At 43.8% G+C, this 17,622-nt stretch overlaps 1 protein-coding gene across 1 annotated transcript in view; it reads right to left on the bottom strand.

Annotated features, from left to right (window-relative positions):
- LOC109992308 (interphotoreceptor matrix proteoglycan 2) overlaps positions 1-17,622 on the bottom strand; it is a 51,166-nt gene that overhangs the window by 27,214 nt on the left and 6,330 nt on the right. Inside the window, exons 3-9 of the mRNA XM_065963578.1 lie at positions 16,181-16,347; positions 13,090-13,127; positions 10,329-10,375; positions 9,501-9,664; positions 4,848-5,006; positions 3,895-3,953; positions 1,277-1,297 (exon numbers count right to left, since the gene is read on the bottom strand). Coding sequence (XP_065819650.1) covers positions 1,277-1,297; positions 3,895-3,953; positions 4,848-5,006; positions 9,501-9,664; positions 10,329-10,375; positions 13,090-13,127; positions 16,181-16,347 — 655 coding nt within the window. The remainder of the gene's footprint in view (positions 1-1,276; positions 1,298-3,894; positions 3,954-4,847; positions 5,007-9,500; positions 9,665-10,328; positions 10,376-13,089; positions 13,128-16,180; positions 16,348-17,622) is intronic.

Below are 17,622 nucleotides of genomic sequence, written 5' to 3'. Positions count from 1 at the left end.
TCAAAGAGAGGAATGTGCCTTCAACTATTTATCTGACGCAGATCAACCACACGCCTGAACACAAACAAACACAGCGTTAGTCTTTAGCTTTTAGTCGTTTAATGCGTTAAACTGTGGCTTCAAAGATGTCTATATGTGATGTACAGACTCAGAGCAGCTCTCTCTCTTTAGCTGGTTTTCCAAACCTCCAGCATCGACTTCTTTTCATCAACACGAGCCGTTTTCACATCTGTACTCCTGAAAATATCTAGATCATTTCAGGAGGAGTGATCCGGAGATTCTCCTGACCTGGCTGTTTGCACATGCACCTCACAGCGGGAGTCTATACCAGTCAGACAAAAAAAAAGGTTGTAGTTCCAGTTAGCATGAATGAACAGCTGAGAAACCACAAAAAATCAAGTCGGCTAAAAGTCGGCCAAGTCTCCCATTGGTTGAGGTCCTGGATACTAGCCCACTTTGCCTACGCTGCAGAGAAAAACAACTACACAGAGACAGAAGACAAATACAAGCTTCAAATCAATCACTCTTTTTTAATTTATTCCTGACTGACAAACGTCTGTGAAGCAGTTCAGACTTCAGTCAAATTAATTCTCTCTAGAGAAATCGAGAAGGCACATCCTGTTCCTTTGGGTGAGAGTAACTTCAGGGTAAAAGTGTGAATCCAGTAGAGACATGTTGTTGGGTTTAGATAAATAATCCTACATTCAGACACGTTATGAGACTCTGAGGTGGTTTTCCCTCGTCTCGTCTCGTGAGCCTGGCAGACAAAAAGCAGGGGGGGGAGTTGTGAATCCTTCATGAGATTAGAAGGACGAGCTCCCGCTGAGTCCTCGTCTCCGTGTTATTGGCCGTGACAGCGCCAGACACCGCAGGGGAACGCAAATTAACCAGAGGGGGGGAGCAGCTCGACAATTACTGTATCCACACGTCTTCCTGTCTCATTGCTCACCTGCCTCCTCTGATAACAAGAGGGGAGAGCGAGCGCTGTGACAAACTTTTGCAGAAGCAATCGGCACGACGAGGCCTCATGTAAACTTTAACGAGCGGGAGAACATCGTCTGGTTCTCAGCGATCGAGTGTTTTGCTGCAGGTCATTTCTGCTCTGTTAGAAACCGTCTTAGCGGCTCGGAGTCAAATAATCCGCCCTTTGTCGTTTCTGCACCCGACTCAGAGCCAAATAACTGTTGAGCTGCACACTGGCAGGAGCCTGCACGAACACACAGGAGGGGGGAGGGGGGAGGGGCTACAGGAAATGTTAAATCTGTGTGTTACTTACCCGTCAGTGTCCGGCGTCTCGCTGGCGTTGGGGAAAGAAAAAAGAAGATGTCAGAGCTGGAAATGAAAAACAGAAAGCAGACTTCCAACAGGGTGAGGAAGAGCAACACGAGGTGTCACTTCCACTTCCGCACCAAAACGATGAACATTTTGTTGGAATGAAGCAGCAGAAAGATCGATTTTAGAGTCATAAATATCACGACAGATTTGAGAACAAATGACTTGAGCCATCAAAACGCTCCGTTAATTGTCTTCATGTTGACTGTGTGGAGCTGATTTTTTGATCGTTTCATGAAGATATGAGTCACCATCAACTCCAAGTGAGAACTTTCATATCCAACAAAATGTTCAAATCTGAGTCAGACACAAAACACGAAAGATAAAGAACGAAAACTTAAATGAAGAATGTGCGACTTTTTTGATCCAGTAGATGTCGCCCCTGAGCTCCAGCATGAAACCAAAACAAACTGCTGTTTGGCCACGCCTCCTCCATACTGAAGCCTCCGCTCTCCTCCTGAGAACCATCCCCAAAATTGTACTCTGCTCGAGCTGATATCCCCTGTGTGCAATGTTGTGTTAGCATGCTAATGTTAGCGCTCTTTAGTTAGCTCGTAGCTTCACATTGTTGTGTTAGCATGCTAATGTTAGCGCTCTTTAGTTAGCTCGTAGCTTCACATTTCATGTAAACTGACACAGAATGAGCGTGATCTAAAAACTCTTACTAACATCCAAATAATCAGTGAGTATGTTCTTCTTCTTCTCTCTAGTTCTTGACTAAAACAGCTTTTATACACAAGGGGAGGAGCCGGCCGTCCCGTCCATGTAAACACGGCTCTGACAACAACACAGCCAGCGGGACTCGAGCTTCTCCCTCATTGTAGACAGTCAGGACTCAGAGACACATTTACACAGGACACACTTTATGATTTATTGATGTGGAACATGTCGCACATTCTTTCTTTAAATTATTTTATGAAACAGATTGAAAAACAGTTTAAGGAAAGAAGACACACTGTCCTTTCTTATTCCTTTTTTTAAAAACACATAACAGCTGTGACAGGTTTTCAGGTCAAATCGGCGGATCGACTGTCAGAACTGACAGCAAACCTGTGACACGTGAGATCACTATCACTGCCACGAGTCATCCTGCAGACCTGACACTGACATGATGACAGATTTCTCTGCTGTCAATCACTCCTGACACACACACACACACACACACACGCACACACACACACACACACACACACACACACACACATCATGTTCACAGATATAGTTTGTAAATGATGAATGTTGAGCAGCACATATCTTCACTTCAGTGAAGCCTATATTTACCACGACCTGGATGACTGAGAACCTACTCACACATCTTACTGTGTAGCATTTGAAGTCAGTGGTTTTGTACTTTACCTAAGTAAACATTTGACTTCTTCTTCTGCTGCTGAGATCATCTATCATCTCTATGATTAACTGCAGCGTTTCAGCAGCGGGGTCTCATAACTCACACACAAAGTTAGATATAAAAACCAGAGCACCTGAGCCGACCTAGCTGTGAGTAAAACTCAAATAGAAATATGAATTGTTGACGAACATACTCACTGATTATTTGGATGTTAATAAGAGTTTTTAGATCACGCTCATTCTGTGTCAGTTTACATGAAATGTGAAGCTACGAGCTAACTAAAGAGCGCTAACATTAGCATGCTAACACATCAATGCAGGACACAGGTGATTGCAGCGCAAGCTTTGGAGGTGTGTCTCTGGAGGAGAGTGGAGGCTGCAGTATGGAGGAGGTGTGGCCAAACAGCAGTTTGTTTTGGGTTCATGCTGGAGCTCAAGGGCGACATTTACTGGATCAAAAAGTCGCACATTCTTCCTTTAAAGACAGAATGTTTGCAGGTGTGCTCGTGTGCTCGTGGTCAACATCTATGTTAAAATCTGGAATAGTCAGTTTCTATTCTTTTAGTACCAGCTGTTTTCCCTGTGTGGAGTTTGCACTGCTACTTGCTATAGTACAGTAATAGATCTTTTAGCCTACAGGGAAAGTTGTTAGGTTAACTGGTGACTCTAAATTGTCTGTAGGTGTGAATGTGAGTGTGGCTGGTTGTCTGGTTGTCTGCTCTTTGATTGGCTGGTTAACAGTCCAGGGTGTAACCCCGACCCACAGCTGGGACTGGCTCCAGCCCTCCGCGATCCAGGAAAAGCAGTAACTCACCTCTTCAAAATCGCCTACAAACACTAACAAACTGTTCTCACCCTCCTCCTCTTACATCATCTTAGTTTTGTTGATGTCTTGCTGAGTCTGAGGTATTATTACTTTAATTATTATTATTCTGCAGAACAACAGAAACAAATCTCTGCTCGTCTCTGCTCGTCTCTTCTGTCTCGTTGGTCGTAGCAGCAAACATCGGCATGCAGCAGCCTCTTATCTATTCAAACGTCTGTCTGTGCCAAACGATCCGCTCATTTGAAATTTAATGAAATTATCAGGCCTCAGTGGAATGTCTCGACGCCGCCGCCGCTGTGGCCCGCACTGGAGATTAGATTACGCTTTAGTGGCTTGGTCCCTCGCTCTCTTCTGCTCCCTTTTTAATATGTGTGAGGCTCAGGACTCACCTGATCCGCTGCACACGGAGGCCTTTAAATCCTAGAAGTTTATCAAAAACAGGCAGCATCTGAAAAAAAAAAAAAAAAGAGAGAGCACTTTTTAAATACCCGGAACGTCAGTCAGGACCCCCCTCATAATCACCCTCGCTCTTGCGGAGCCTGATGTAATTAACCGCGAGGCGTCAAACAGGAGCTCGCTAATAGCCTGGCAGGACTCCAGCGTGCAGGTATAAAAAGAGGACTGAATGAATGGGAATCCCTCGTAGATATCTATCTTTGGGACATTTAAGCACCAGGACGTTCTTATGATGTAATCGTCTTTACGGGCGTCGTTAGAGAACATCCTGCTGAGAAACGTGAGCGAGCTTAAAGTCTTTATCTGTGATTTTTCACACTTAAATGTAGAAATCAAGTCTATCCTCTGAAAATAACTCTGTGAGTCATGACTGTCTACAATGGGTGTAACACCCGAGTCCCACTGTCTGTGATGTTTTCAGAGTTTTCAGAGTCCTATCTTCACTTTGTTTACATCGCCCGGACGGCCGGCTGACTCCTCCCCTCGTGTATAAAAGTTGTTTAATTGAGGGACTAGAGAAAAGAAGAATAACATACTGTACTCACTGCTTAACTGTGTTTCTAGATCACGCTCATTTCAGGTAAATTTACATGCAGTGTGAAGATACCAGCATAATAAAGATCGCTAGCATTAGCATGCTAACACAACAATGCAGCGCGAGTTGTTTTGGTTTCATGCTGGTGCTCAAGGGCGACATCTGCTGGATCAAAAAATCACATATAAAGCCTTTAAGAATGCTCCTGACGCCTTTCTGAGAGTGTCTTTGACGAGGAAGTAAAAGTGGAGCGCTTAATTTCTCCCTACGAGTCTCTTCCAGGATCTCAGTGAGAGGAGAAACCGAGGTACAAAGAGAGGACGTCCACACCAAAGCAAGTGAAAAACATACCTGGTCCTGCAGGTGGTGAACTAGGTCGATGTACTGAGGGGATTCTGTGTCTTCAGGGTTGTCCAGCAGCTCTCTGTAACCCGGATCCACCAGGTCAATGCTGAAATCCACAATGTGCTCCGTCAGGCTCTCAGGGAGGAGGTTAGGAAGCTCTGAGTCCTTCGAGACAAAATAAAACAAAGTCAGCATCGAGGAATCACAAGAACAAGATAAGTCCGGCACAGAAAGAACCACAGGAAAAAGAACGTCTCCTATGATTATAGGTGAGGTACTTTAGTAGATGATGGACCTTTTAAAGGTCCTCAGATGTGTCCTGGGTTTGTCATGCTGTAATAAATCAGGGAGGAAATGTCTGTCACATTTTCAACGTTCAACGCGGGTACAAGCGTCTGAAATGAGTTTCCTCTGGAGGGTGTTTCGGCTCAGCCTCAGAAAGAGGGCGAGGAACTCGGAGTAGAGCCGCTACTCCTTCACATTGAACGAAGCCAACTGAGGGGGTTCGGGCATCTGATTAGGAGGTTTTCAGGGCACGCCCAACTGAGAGGAGACCCCGGGGTAGACCCAGAGTTCGCTGGAGGGATTACATATCCCGTCTAGCGTGGGAACGCCTTGGAATTCCTCAAGAGGAAATGGAACATGGATGATGGATGGATGGATGGATAGCTGAGGGGTAGATGGACGGATGGATGGATGAATGGATAGATGGATGGATGGATGAGGGATGGATGGATGGATGGATGGATGGATGAGGGATGGATGGATGGATGGATGGATGGATGGATGGATATTCAACTTTAACTTTGGTCTCAAAAAACATATTGAGGATGATAGAGGAATAACCTGATAGATGGATGGATGGATGGATGGATGGACAGATGGACAGATGGATATATGGATGGATGGATGGATGGATGGACAGATGGACAGATGGATATATGGATGGATGGATGGATGGATGGACAGATGGACAGATGGATATATGGATGGATGGATGGATGGATGGACAGATGGATATATGGATGGATGGATGGATGGATGGATGGATGGATGACGGATGGATGGAAGGATGGATAGATGGATGGATGGATATTCAACTTTAACTTTGGTCTCAAAAAACATATTGAGGTTGAAAGGAATAACCTGCTCCTATGTACGGTCAATAATTTCGCCCTTTTGAATCACTTTTTTGTGTTTGTTTTGTATAAATAACAACATTTCTGCATTAGGAACATTAGAGACGGGTTAAATGTGAAAGCTCAGGTAAGGCCATTCACCTGTGGAGTGAACCAAATCACCAGTCAGGTGAGAGCGGTAATTATCTCTGGAATGACACGCTGCTCTGCTGCAGCCATCTGCTGCTGGAACAACACACACACACACACACACACACACACACACACACACACACACACTCAGCCTGGACTGAACTTTAGAGCAGGAACAGAACCAGCTGGGCGGACGCTGCACAGATCCTCGTTACCTGCAGCAGGTAAACTCTTCTGGCTGCTGCAGAGGACGGACTGCGGAGAGCCCATCCTGTGTTTGCAAGGTCACACATCAGTCTCTGAGCTGGAAGTCTTGTTACATTAATTACTAGAACTGGAGAGCTGTTTGTGTTTGCTTGCACTTTTTCAAGTTTTTTTTGCAAAAGTTAGTTTTCCAGAGTTACCTGTGGTTGTTGGAAACACTGGGTTTCATTTATTTCAATGGGCTTAATACACTTCTTGTAAAGAACAGGAAAGTAGTTTTAGTTCAGTAATCCATCACAGAAAACAATAGAATGTCTAGTGAAGTTTTACTTCTCATGAAAAATATTTGAAAGGTCACATCGCCTTGAAACATTTAATTTGATCAAGACAGGTTACAAACCACAAGCAAGTACAGGAGGGACATTAAAGGTCACATATTCTGTAAAATCCTCTTCCCCATGTTCATCTAACACTTATATGTGTCTCTAGTCCGTCTACAAACCACCCATCCTCTCCGTCTTCTGCCTGCTCCACTTTTCAGAAAATGTGTGCTCAAACAGGCCGTTTGGAGATTTTCCCTTCATGACATCACAAAGGGCAGTAGCCCCTCCCTCAGGTGGGTGACACTCCCACAGCTAGGTGTTTGTTCTGCCCTCTGAGTCTGCCTTCTCACCATAAACAATAGGACATGGAGCGAGAAAGCACCGAGTACACCCAAGCCCTTCCAGAGAGGGGGCGTGGTCAGACACAGCTCATTTACATATTTAAAGGTACAGACACAGAAACAGCCTGTTCTGAGCAGGGCTGAAATAGAAGGGTTTATAGGCATGATCAAATACAGGATCAAAGTGGATTTAGAAAAAGAAACTTCACACACATGTTTTGAGGAGCTCTGAGACTTATTTACACTGAAGAAGAGGAGGAGAATATGTGACCTTTAATCCTTAACAATAATCTCTTTCATAAAAAAAAAAAAAAAAAAAGGCTAAAACATAGCGAATGAGTCATTGGCTGTCGACAGCGCTGATGAGTAAAACCTCTTTAAAGTAATCCCTTCATGAAACACGTTCTGTTTTGTTTGTTTTTGACCGCCTCTCTTCAATTTAACAAAGTAACAAAGAAACACGCCAGCAGTCTGCAGGAAGCATCACTAAGACAACTTCCTTTAAAGCTCCTGTTGGTTACACAAGAACATCCCGTCTGCCAGCGTCCTGCATTAAAGACAATCTGTGAATAGAGCGTCGCACCCAAGAACACACGTTCACCAGCTTAACGTATTTAAACACGTGAACTCAAACTGGGCTTATTGACTGTTACACAAACACCTGGGCGGCGATCCAATCAAATCAAAGCTCGGCAGTAAAGACAAAGAGTAACTGCAAGACCAAAAAAAAAAATTACAGGAGTCCAAGGAACGTGGGCAACGTGCAGGACTTAACATACAAGCTGTGTTTGTGGGAAATTTGAAACTTTTTTTTCGTTATCAGTCTATCCTTTTATCGAACTGGATGTTTGTGCTCAGATTTGATATTAAAACACAACCTTAAACGTGTCCCTGAGATTTCTCATTCACAAAAAACACAATGACTCCATCAACGGCTGGCGCCAACACGGAGGCGTTGAAAGTCTTTGGCGTAATCCCTTCACTAAGCAGGTTATGTTTTTTTAGTCTTGTTTGGTCCTGACCGCTTCACAAACTGTATTAGCCACTTATCACGGCTAACGCAGAAATCAGGTAGTTACACAAACACCCGGGCGAGAATCCAATCGAATCAAAGCTCACAGACAGAAATTGTGTAACCAGAAGCAAGCTGCGGAGCAAAACTATTACCAACCGGGTTTCTTGTGAATCATCTCAAAAATAATTACTCTATAATTTGCAGGTTTCTGTCCGAGCATCCCTAAATCTTTGACCAACAATTTTAACCATTTCATCCCTGACGTCTGTGACACATATGAAGACACGTCGCCGAGGTGTTCTTTGGGATTTCTCGCTCACAAAAAATGTCCGACAACAAACATGACAACAGAACGACCAGAGGACCCGGCTGTCACCAACACTGAGGGACTTCTAGAGGCGGGGGGAAAACAACGATTTATGTAAAAATCTAAGATTTAAAATCCATTCATATCTTCAAAAAATATTATTTTATTTTTAATTTATTTGGTTAATCAGTTGCTCCATGCTACGTGCTAATGCTAGCTCTTTATCTCAGTAGAATGCCAAATGGAGCAGCAAGAAATTCAGCCAGTCTCACAGATTACTGGAGTAGATCCTGTAGTATGGACTAATTCAAAAATAGACTTTGAATCCATGGATCCAGAATCTTTTTAAATCGAAAATCAAGAATGAGAATGAAGAATCGAATTCGAAATCGAAATCGAAATCGAAATCGAATCATGAGACACCCAAAAATTCCCAACTCTAGGGACTTCAGTGGCATTTCTCCACTTAGCAGGTTCTGGTTTCAGTCCAGTTCAGCTCCGATGACTCAGGAGTTTTTTTTAACCATTTTATCATTTTATCATTTAATCATTCAGCAATGGCAAAACTGCCCCCCCCCCCCCAAAAAAAAAACTGGTATTGTATGCAAGGTCTGCCAAGTGTGCAAAGTTTGCAAATAAAAAAGAGAGAAACATTTAATTCAAAGAGAAATTCTGCACTCCCACTCCCCAACCTGGACGAGATTCAACAGAACACGTTCAGTCGGAGGCTGATCACCCCGAGGTGCAGGATTGAACGCTACAGGAAGTTTCTCTTAATCATCATCAGACTGTTGAATGGAGAATAATGCGTAATGAAGGCACCTGTTTGCAGGACATTTATATGTGCTCTTATTAATTAATAACACAAAAGATTAATCAAATATCTTCAATGTATTTTATTCATAATTCCTAAATATTATTATTATTATTTTTTTTTTAAACATGTCTCTTAATCCAATAATCCAGAGTAGTGTGGTAAGTGAGATAGGTGGAGGAGCGTTGCATTGATGATGTCTGTGTTTAAATTCAAACTCCTCCTGATGTTTAATTTGAGGAGAACGAGTGCTCGTACTTAAGTGTGACATTTGCAGCCCCTCAGAGGAACTCCTGTCTAAAAGCTTGTTGAGCCGCCGCCTCCTTAAAGATAAAGTGTCAACTAAATGCTGAGTATTATAATGCAGGAGGAGCGCGTTGGTACCTCTTTGACCTCCTCGGCTGGCGGGCTCTGGTCGAGGCTGGGGCTTGGAGAGGCACTCACAGGGCTGAGGAGGACGCTGGTGGTGGTGGGGGGAATCGTTCGGGCTGCGGTCGTGGCTTCGGTCTGAACCTCTGCAGCTGGAGGAACCATCTGAGTGACTTTAACTACAGGGTAGAGAGAGGAGACAGTGTGAGGCAGGTAGACAAATGAGTGTTTTACATGTTTTATTGTACATACTTTATTCATCCCCGAGGGTGAAATCCTGTTTTTTCTCTGTTATTGAGAAACCTGAATCACACACATTGCACAGGCAAATTTAATTGGGGGCCCCTCCAACCAGCGTTATGTCTGCCAGTCATCCCAACGCTCTTCCTTTTTCTTTTTTCACTCCCACACACATCATTCCTCTTCATTTTTGGGGTTTTTACAGGAGTAATACATGAGATGCTAAGCAGGGCAACAAGAGTGAGTGCTGTCAGATGGGGCCCCATTCAGAGGGTTTCCTACTGGCATTGCAAAATTGGCCCATTGCTACCCACTGCTGCGGTTTCAAGTTTGTTAGCCTAAAAGGGCCCCCTTACTGGCCTGGGGCCCCAAACAGTTGCCTGCCTTGCCTGTTGACAAGCAGCACCCCAGCCCTCCGGTTCCAACCCCAAGTCCCTAGAGACCGAGCTGCTGATCTCGGATCTGTCTGGATGCACAAAAGCTGAAGGTAAAATTAAACTGAACCCAAGCCCAACTCTGATGTGACGCTGACTGTATATAAAACTTTGTGGTGTTATTATTGTCAAGACATTGTCGTGTCAGACTCTGATCTGTTGTGTGTACCTGCTATCTCAGGAGTCTTCTGCGTCACTGCCGGGAACAAAACTCCTCTGCAGACGAAGAAGGAAACAAAAGAAGAAGAATTAGTATTTAAAGGTGACATATCCTCCTCCTCTTCTTCAGTTTAAATAAGTATCGGAGCTCCTCAAAACATGTGTGTGAAGTTTCTTGTTCTAAATCCACTCTGATCCTGTATTTGATCATGTCTATAAACCCCTCTATTTCAGCCCTGCTCAGAACAGGCTGTTTCTGTGTCTGTACCTTTAAATATGTAAATGAGCTGTGTCTGACCACGACCCCTCTCTGGAAGGGGTGTCTCGGGCTTTCTCACTCCATGTCCTATTGTTTGCGGTGAGAAGGCAGACTCAGAGGGCAGAACAAACACCTAGCTGTGGGAGTGTCACCCACCTGGGGGAGGGGCTACTGCCCTTTGTGATGTCATGAAGGGAAAATCTCCAAACGGCCTGTTTGAGGACACATTTTCTGAAAAGTGGAGCAGGGAAAAGACGGAGAGGATGGACTTTTCTCATCATTGGGGGGTTTGAAGACGGACTAGAGACACATATTAGTGTTAGAGGAACATGGGGGAGAGGATTTTGTATAATATGGGACCTTTAAGTCTCATGTGACTGAAACATGATTGTTTTAAAATAAGAGCTTTAAAGTTGAGAGAGACTTATAAACAAAGTGTTGAATGATGTTCTTCATTTCTGTCAGCATGTGAGGTGCTAACTTAGGGCAAGGACAGATCTTTTGAAAGGGAACTTTACAGAGATGATGAAAACTTTGTGAACTTGCCCTGCAGAGGGTGAAGACACGTCTATGCTTATTAAAACGGCTCTCTCTCTCTCTTTCATTTTTTACTGACGTTCTATAAAAGATTAAAGAGCCGTGCGATGAAGTCGTGATCCCCATCGTTTCTCCGAGCTGTTTTGTGTCCCTATAACTTCCTCCGAATCAAATCTAATCTCCCTCACATCTCAGACTTCATGTTTCTCTTTGAGAGAATCAATTTAGCCAGAAAAAATCGACGCTGTAAAGTTTGCATATACTCTCAAGAGTGTCATCACTGACGTGTGCACATAACTGACATTTAACTATTACGAGAAAATGCTCATTTGTCTGGTTAATCCTCAGATTCATCAGACAGGCCGAGCACTTATTCAAATGATGACATCTTTAAATGTTAAGTAACGCCCGAGGAATCATTTCAGATCCTCGTCTTGCAAACAGGGATCATCATGCTGCCACACAAAAAGTCTAAACTTTTTTAGTTTTAATATGTATTCTAAAGAAATGCACGTTTTCTTAAAGCTGCAGCTATGATGTGGTAAGAAATGTACGACTAGATTAGACCCCCATGTTTTCTCCTCTGCTCTGAGTGTAAACTTGCTCATGAGACTTTAGTTGGAGGGGGGGAATCAGGCACAAAACCAGCCCAATGTGGTACACACTACAAGATAATAAGGCTGATTTTGGGCCTGATTCCCCCCCTCTAATCAAAGTCAGCAAAGGCCCGATTATCTGATGGATCCAAAGATGATGTGTCCAGATGTTCCTGTGGTGTGAGGCGTGTTCAGAGTGATTTTAACCTCCTCAATCTACTTGGGAGACGAGCGGGACCGCCCCGATGTGAACTCATAAATATTAATTGTGTTCAGTTTTTACTATCAGAGGATTTTCTGGCACAACTTCACCAAATGACCCCGAGGAACGCCACAAGCCAAAATGCGTCGGTCTAATTAGTTAATAAAGTTGATCTTCATATTAAAAGTGTTGCCTGAGGTTTTTGACATCTTCCAGTATTTACGATCAGAAATCATGTTGTGTGGAACGGAACGATAGTCAATCAGGAAGCAAAACAAACATCACCATGGCGACAACAGCAGACACCAAGCGTAAAATGAGATGGACGGTCATAAATGGAGGAGCAACTTGTTGATTTTTGGCAACAACACAAGTCTGTGAAACAAAACACAAGCCAACTGACAAGGAGATAGGTACCAGCTAACAGCTAGCCACATATAGCTTGACCATCATGTTTGTTTACTCTTGAGTCACCTTTGACCCCGTGAGAGTGGAGAATGAATCTGTTAGTGTGTGGTTAGCTGAGTCAGTCGTCTCGTTGATCTCCACACACTTTAAGAACTGAACTGTTAATCTGTCATGATTTGTCGTCATGTGTCGGCTCTCTCACATTTTCCAAATCGTTTCAGATTTTTTAAATCTTTAAGTGTGTGCCGGGCCTCACTAGAGTCATTTCCTTCACTTTCTCCCTAACTAATTTCCTGCCATCTTTCTTCCATCAAAGCAGCAATGAACGGCGTCCAAACTGCTCGAGTAGTTAAATCAAACAATTAGCTTTTGGTCTTCAGGAGATAAAAATCCCTACGAGTTCCAAAACAACCACTCTGTCTTCTCATTGGTTCATGTTAACACTGTGTGTGTGTCTCCCTGCAGTGAATGGATGTCCCCTCTTAAGTAGACTTCTCTCAAGCCTGCAAGTCCAGTCTTAGAAACTTCTTTTAAAAAACACACATTTGAAGTAATATTACGGTTAAAGTCATCACAAGTAAATGTGATATGACTTTTTTGTATTTTTAAAATGACCAGAAAGAGAAGTCCCCACTTGTGAAGTACATACCGATAGTCCCCGATTAGTATGGTAATGTGTGTGTGTGTGTGTGTGTGTGTGTGTGTGTGTGTGTGTGTGTGTGTGTGTGTGTGTGTGTGTGTGTGTGTGTGTGTGTGTGTGTGTGTGTACCGTGATGGCGGCTTCCCGTCTCTCCTCCGGCTCAGCCTCTGTCAATGGAAACACAAACAGATCGTTAAAACAACAACATCCTCAGCCCGCTCCTCTTTGTGAAAACGCCGTTGTGCGTTCGCAGCTCTCACTGGTCGTTGTTTGTCTGACACATTGATGACTGATTAAATTCACTCACTCATGTGTGGAGGACCTGTGGTGTGTGTAGTGCTTTTTAAAAATACAGTGTGCAGCGGCCGACCGTCTCTCAAGTCTTGAGCAAGTTGAAGAAGCCTTCGGGCCATAAAACCCATTAAGTGTGTGCAGTATCTCTGAGAAAAGAACGCAGACTTTAATGAGAAAAGAAATCTCTCCACACTCTCTCTCTGTGTGTGTTTTTTTAAGAGGGTCAGTTCAGCCAAATTGGAGGATTTAGCTCAGACCTCGGGAGGTTTTTGGTGCAGAAAAGTTTAATTTTTATTCCTGGCTAAAAGTGTTCGGCACATTCATCCTCGAGATAAAAAAAAATTGTTTTTGGTCTTTTTGGTTTAATTAACTGTTCGATAAACTGATACTCACACCATGACGTAGCTGTGTCTTTAAACTTTTGTTGCTTTAAATTAGGAGGTTTGTGCTGTGCTTTGGTCAAAATATAACATGAATCAAGCACCAGAGGAGGTTTGTGACCCTGTATAAACCAGCTCTCTCAGAACGCTCCGTTTTGGTGTGTGTGTCTCTTTAAATGTAATGACCCCCCCCCCCCCCCCCCCCCCCCCTGAGTTTTCCCCGTAGATATCACTCTTCTGTAGAAAGAATAAAAATGGAGGACCTGCTCAAAAGGTTTGTTCTAGTCTGGGGTTGGAGTCCATGGGTGGAGATACCAGGGGAGGGGAGGGGATTCTTTTTTTTTTACCAGAATCCCACTGTGACATCACAAGGAGAGCACATTAGAAACAGAGCATTTTTCTCTGTGTTGTAAGACTTATGTAGACCACAAACAAAGGACTGGATGGATTTATTTTACACTTTGTGGGTCAGTAGACTCTCAGGTTACACACATATATGTTCAGAAACACTGTAGAACTGGATTTTCAGAATATGTCCCCTTTAAAAAGTTCATGTAAAAGTGGGCGTGGCTGTTTTTCCACCAAGGAGTTTTGCAATGGATTCAAAATCCTAAAATCCTTTCCTTGTTAATTGTTTAGCACCAATACGCCAAGTCAAATTCCTTGTATGTGTAAATGTACTTGGCAATAAACCCCGATTCTGATACTAAAAAAAACAAACTAGTCTGACCCCTCCTCGCCATCTTTTGTTAGTGTTTTGATTGAGAGCCCCTTGCTGGCGCCGGATTTTACATACTGCGCGTTTAAAGATTTAAATTTAGTGGAAAAAGTCTTTTTGGGCACAACGGCAATCACCTGATGATACTATACCAAGTCCAGCTACTATGGATAACTGGCTTCAAAGGTGAAGGTCCCACTTCCTGGGGGTTAAATTGGCCGGAGACGAGTGGTCTGATGAGATTGTTTTTCATGTTGTTGATGAAGTGATCAGTGAGTGGAAGTCTCGGGCACAGCCTGAGGATGTTTTTTTTCAGTCAGCTCGATGTTGAATGAGGACATCTGGCAGCTCTGCAGAGCTCAGGATTAACGTCCTCACAGCGACATGTTTTGCATGTTTACTCAGGAATTTAAACACAAGAGCTGGTCAACAAAAAAAACAACAACACAACGCTCTCAACTGTTTACTGGAGAGCTCTCCGTTTCCCCCAAGGTCACTGGTTTGACAAGTTCCAACAAATCCCTTTAAAAACACAAAACCAACAACGTGTTGGTCACAAATAATCTCCAGAACTACAGAACTACAGAACTACAGAACTACAGAACATGGGGGACTTGTTTACAGCCTGAAATCTCTTACAGGTAAACTCCCGCACGCTGTCTCTAACTCACAAACTAACATTTATTTGCAACGCGTCGGTGCTAAACCTTCATCTGGCAAACTGTTTGTCAGAATGAGCAGGAAATCTTAAACAGGAAGTGGAAGCAAACCTGCAACTAATCATCGTCTTCATGTCAGCTCTGAGTCAACAAATTAAAAAAAACAACTTCCTGGTTGAGAGCACACACATAAAAAAAAAACATCACCCGGGAGCCTAAAGGTCACAGAAAGGTCAATTATCATCCAAAAAACACAAAATCAGAAAACGCTGCAGAAGATCAGAAGTTTAAAAAAGGCGAGTAGACGGATATTATTTTACATCCTGAGTCATGAATAAGTCACCAAAAATGCACACAGGGAACAAATCTGTCGGCGGTCTGCATTCTCGTCGCCATGGTAACTGTGAACCTGAAAGCAGACTGATGCTGGAGCAACGTTACTTACTTCTTTTTTTTAATGATTTTAGGAGCTGTTATTGTTAATGTTTACAGTAGGATTTAAAAATGTCGATGGTGCTCTCTCTCTCCCTCTCTCTCTCTCTCTCTCTCTCTTTCTCTCTCCCTCTCTCCCTCTCTCTCTCCCTCCCTTTCTCTCTCTCTCTCTCTCTCTCTCTGTCTCTCTCTCTCTCTCTCCCTCTCTCCCTCTCTCTCTCCCTCTCTCTCTCGCTCCCTTTCTCTCTCTCTCTCTCTCTCTCTCTCTCTCTCTCTCTCTCTCTGTCTCTCTCTCTCCCTCTCTCTCTCGCTCCCTCTCTCTCTCCCTCTCTCTCTCGCTCCTTTTCTCTCTCTCTCCCTCTCTCTCTCTCTCTGTCTCTCTCTCTCCCTCTCTCTCTCGCTCCCTTTCTCTCTCTCTCTCTGTCTGTCTCTCTCTCTCTCTCTCTCTCTCTCTGTCTCTCTCTCTCCCTCTCTTCCTCCAACTGGTCCTAGAACCATGACTAAGTTCCTGAAGTCTGAAAACTTCATAAAGAAAATAAAAGAATTTCAACACATCGGTCCTTTCAGTTTGATCTTAATGAACTTCCTCTGACACTAAATCGTGTTATTTTATCTGACTGTCTGCAGACACACACACACACACACACACACACACACACACACACACACACACACACACACACACACGTGTGATCTGTTGTAAGGTCGTGAAGCGAGCAGCAGGCGTCTGGTCTTACCCGGTGTATCATGCTCATGTGCTCCTCGGAGCTGCTGAAGTTCTTGGCGAGGTCGGAGATGCAGAGCGACTCGTGTTGACACGTGTGAACCCATCTCTTGTACTCTGACGTCCCGGGGATCCTGTCGAAGAAGATCCTGAACGCCTCCCAAACGGCCTCCTGACAAACTGACCAAACACACACACACACACACACACACACACACAGAGACTTAGACTTTCAGCTGTAAACACACGGGGACCAGGAGCTCCTCCACACACAAACAATCTGCTCCACGCTGTAAAACAAAGTGTGACAGATTCACAGTTTAGTGTCACATCCCTCTGCCTGGAGGTTGGACTGTCGAGACGGTTTGTTTTCCTGCAGGATCATAGAGTCAGCAGGTTGTGGGTTTTCACTTTTGTTTGTATTGTGATGTCATAAAAATGGCAATAAAAATAATAATAATAAAAAAAAAAAGACATAGTCAGCAGCTTCCTCCTTCAAAATAAAATACAGACTTATGTAGGGATCTTCAAAATAAAAGACAGACTTCTCCTAAAGTGAAGCTGCTCCATCGTTCCTTCGGGGCCTCCGTACATGTGTGGTGGTGACTGTGTCCGCAGAGACTCTGTCCTCTGGCTGGATTTTCCATAAATGAAAACGTTTATGTTATTAAAAGTGGTTTCTTCTAAAGAGAATCCATAGAATCCACAGATCTTCCTCTTTTTTTTATCTCTTTGACTAAATCCATTAGTGTCACACTTTCTGTCAGACTTCGATAAGGATAAAAGATTTAAAAAATATAGAAAGATAAAGAGAAGAGAGGATAATGGATGATCAGCAGAAACAGATAACATACATATCTCAGCTTAACGTGCAGATTAACGTCCAGCCGTCAAACTGAGGTCTGTTTTTTTATTTTTTCCACTCGGCTGCAGACGAGAACGTTAACACCACGTGAAGCAGCACGCCGGTCGCACTGAGTCACTGAGGTGCACTCGTTAAACGGAAGTGTCAGCTGTGAGAAATAAAGAAAAAGAAGAGAAAGGGCCGCGGCAAAAAAACAAACAGGTAACAGGTGAAGTGAGAGGACTCTGACGACCTTCATCACTCCTGACTGCTCACACTGCTGACGCCTCAGGGGGCGCCGCCGTGGATCATTCACCTGTGACACCCTGAGCTCTGACCTCCTCACCTCTCTCTCTCTCTCTCTCTCTCTCTCTCTCTCTCTTTCTCTCTCTATCTCTCTCTCTCTCTCTCTCTCTCCCTTTGCTTGCCACACTTCTCGACAGCTCTGATCTGAGTTACACAAGCGCTAATTGGATTTTATGTGTCATGCTTCTTAGCGAGAGGAAAGGCTCATTGGATCAGGGCGAGGTGACGAGTTCAGAGTTTCCCTTTAGAGTGACGGAGAACCTGTGGTGGTGGTGGAGGCGGGGTCTATCAGAAGATTGGCGCCT

This window comes from Labrus bergylta, chromosome 15 (genome assembly GCF_963930695.1).
Source record: "Labrus bergylta chromosome 15, fLabBer1.1, whole genome shotgun sequence".
NCBI classification, from domain to species: domain Eukaryota; kingdom Metazoa; phylum Chordata; class Actinopteri; order Labriformes; family Labridae; genus Labrus; species Labrus bergylta.
Note: the sequence above shows the minus strand (reverse complement) of the source record. Positions and strands in the feature narration are given on the sequence as shown.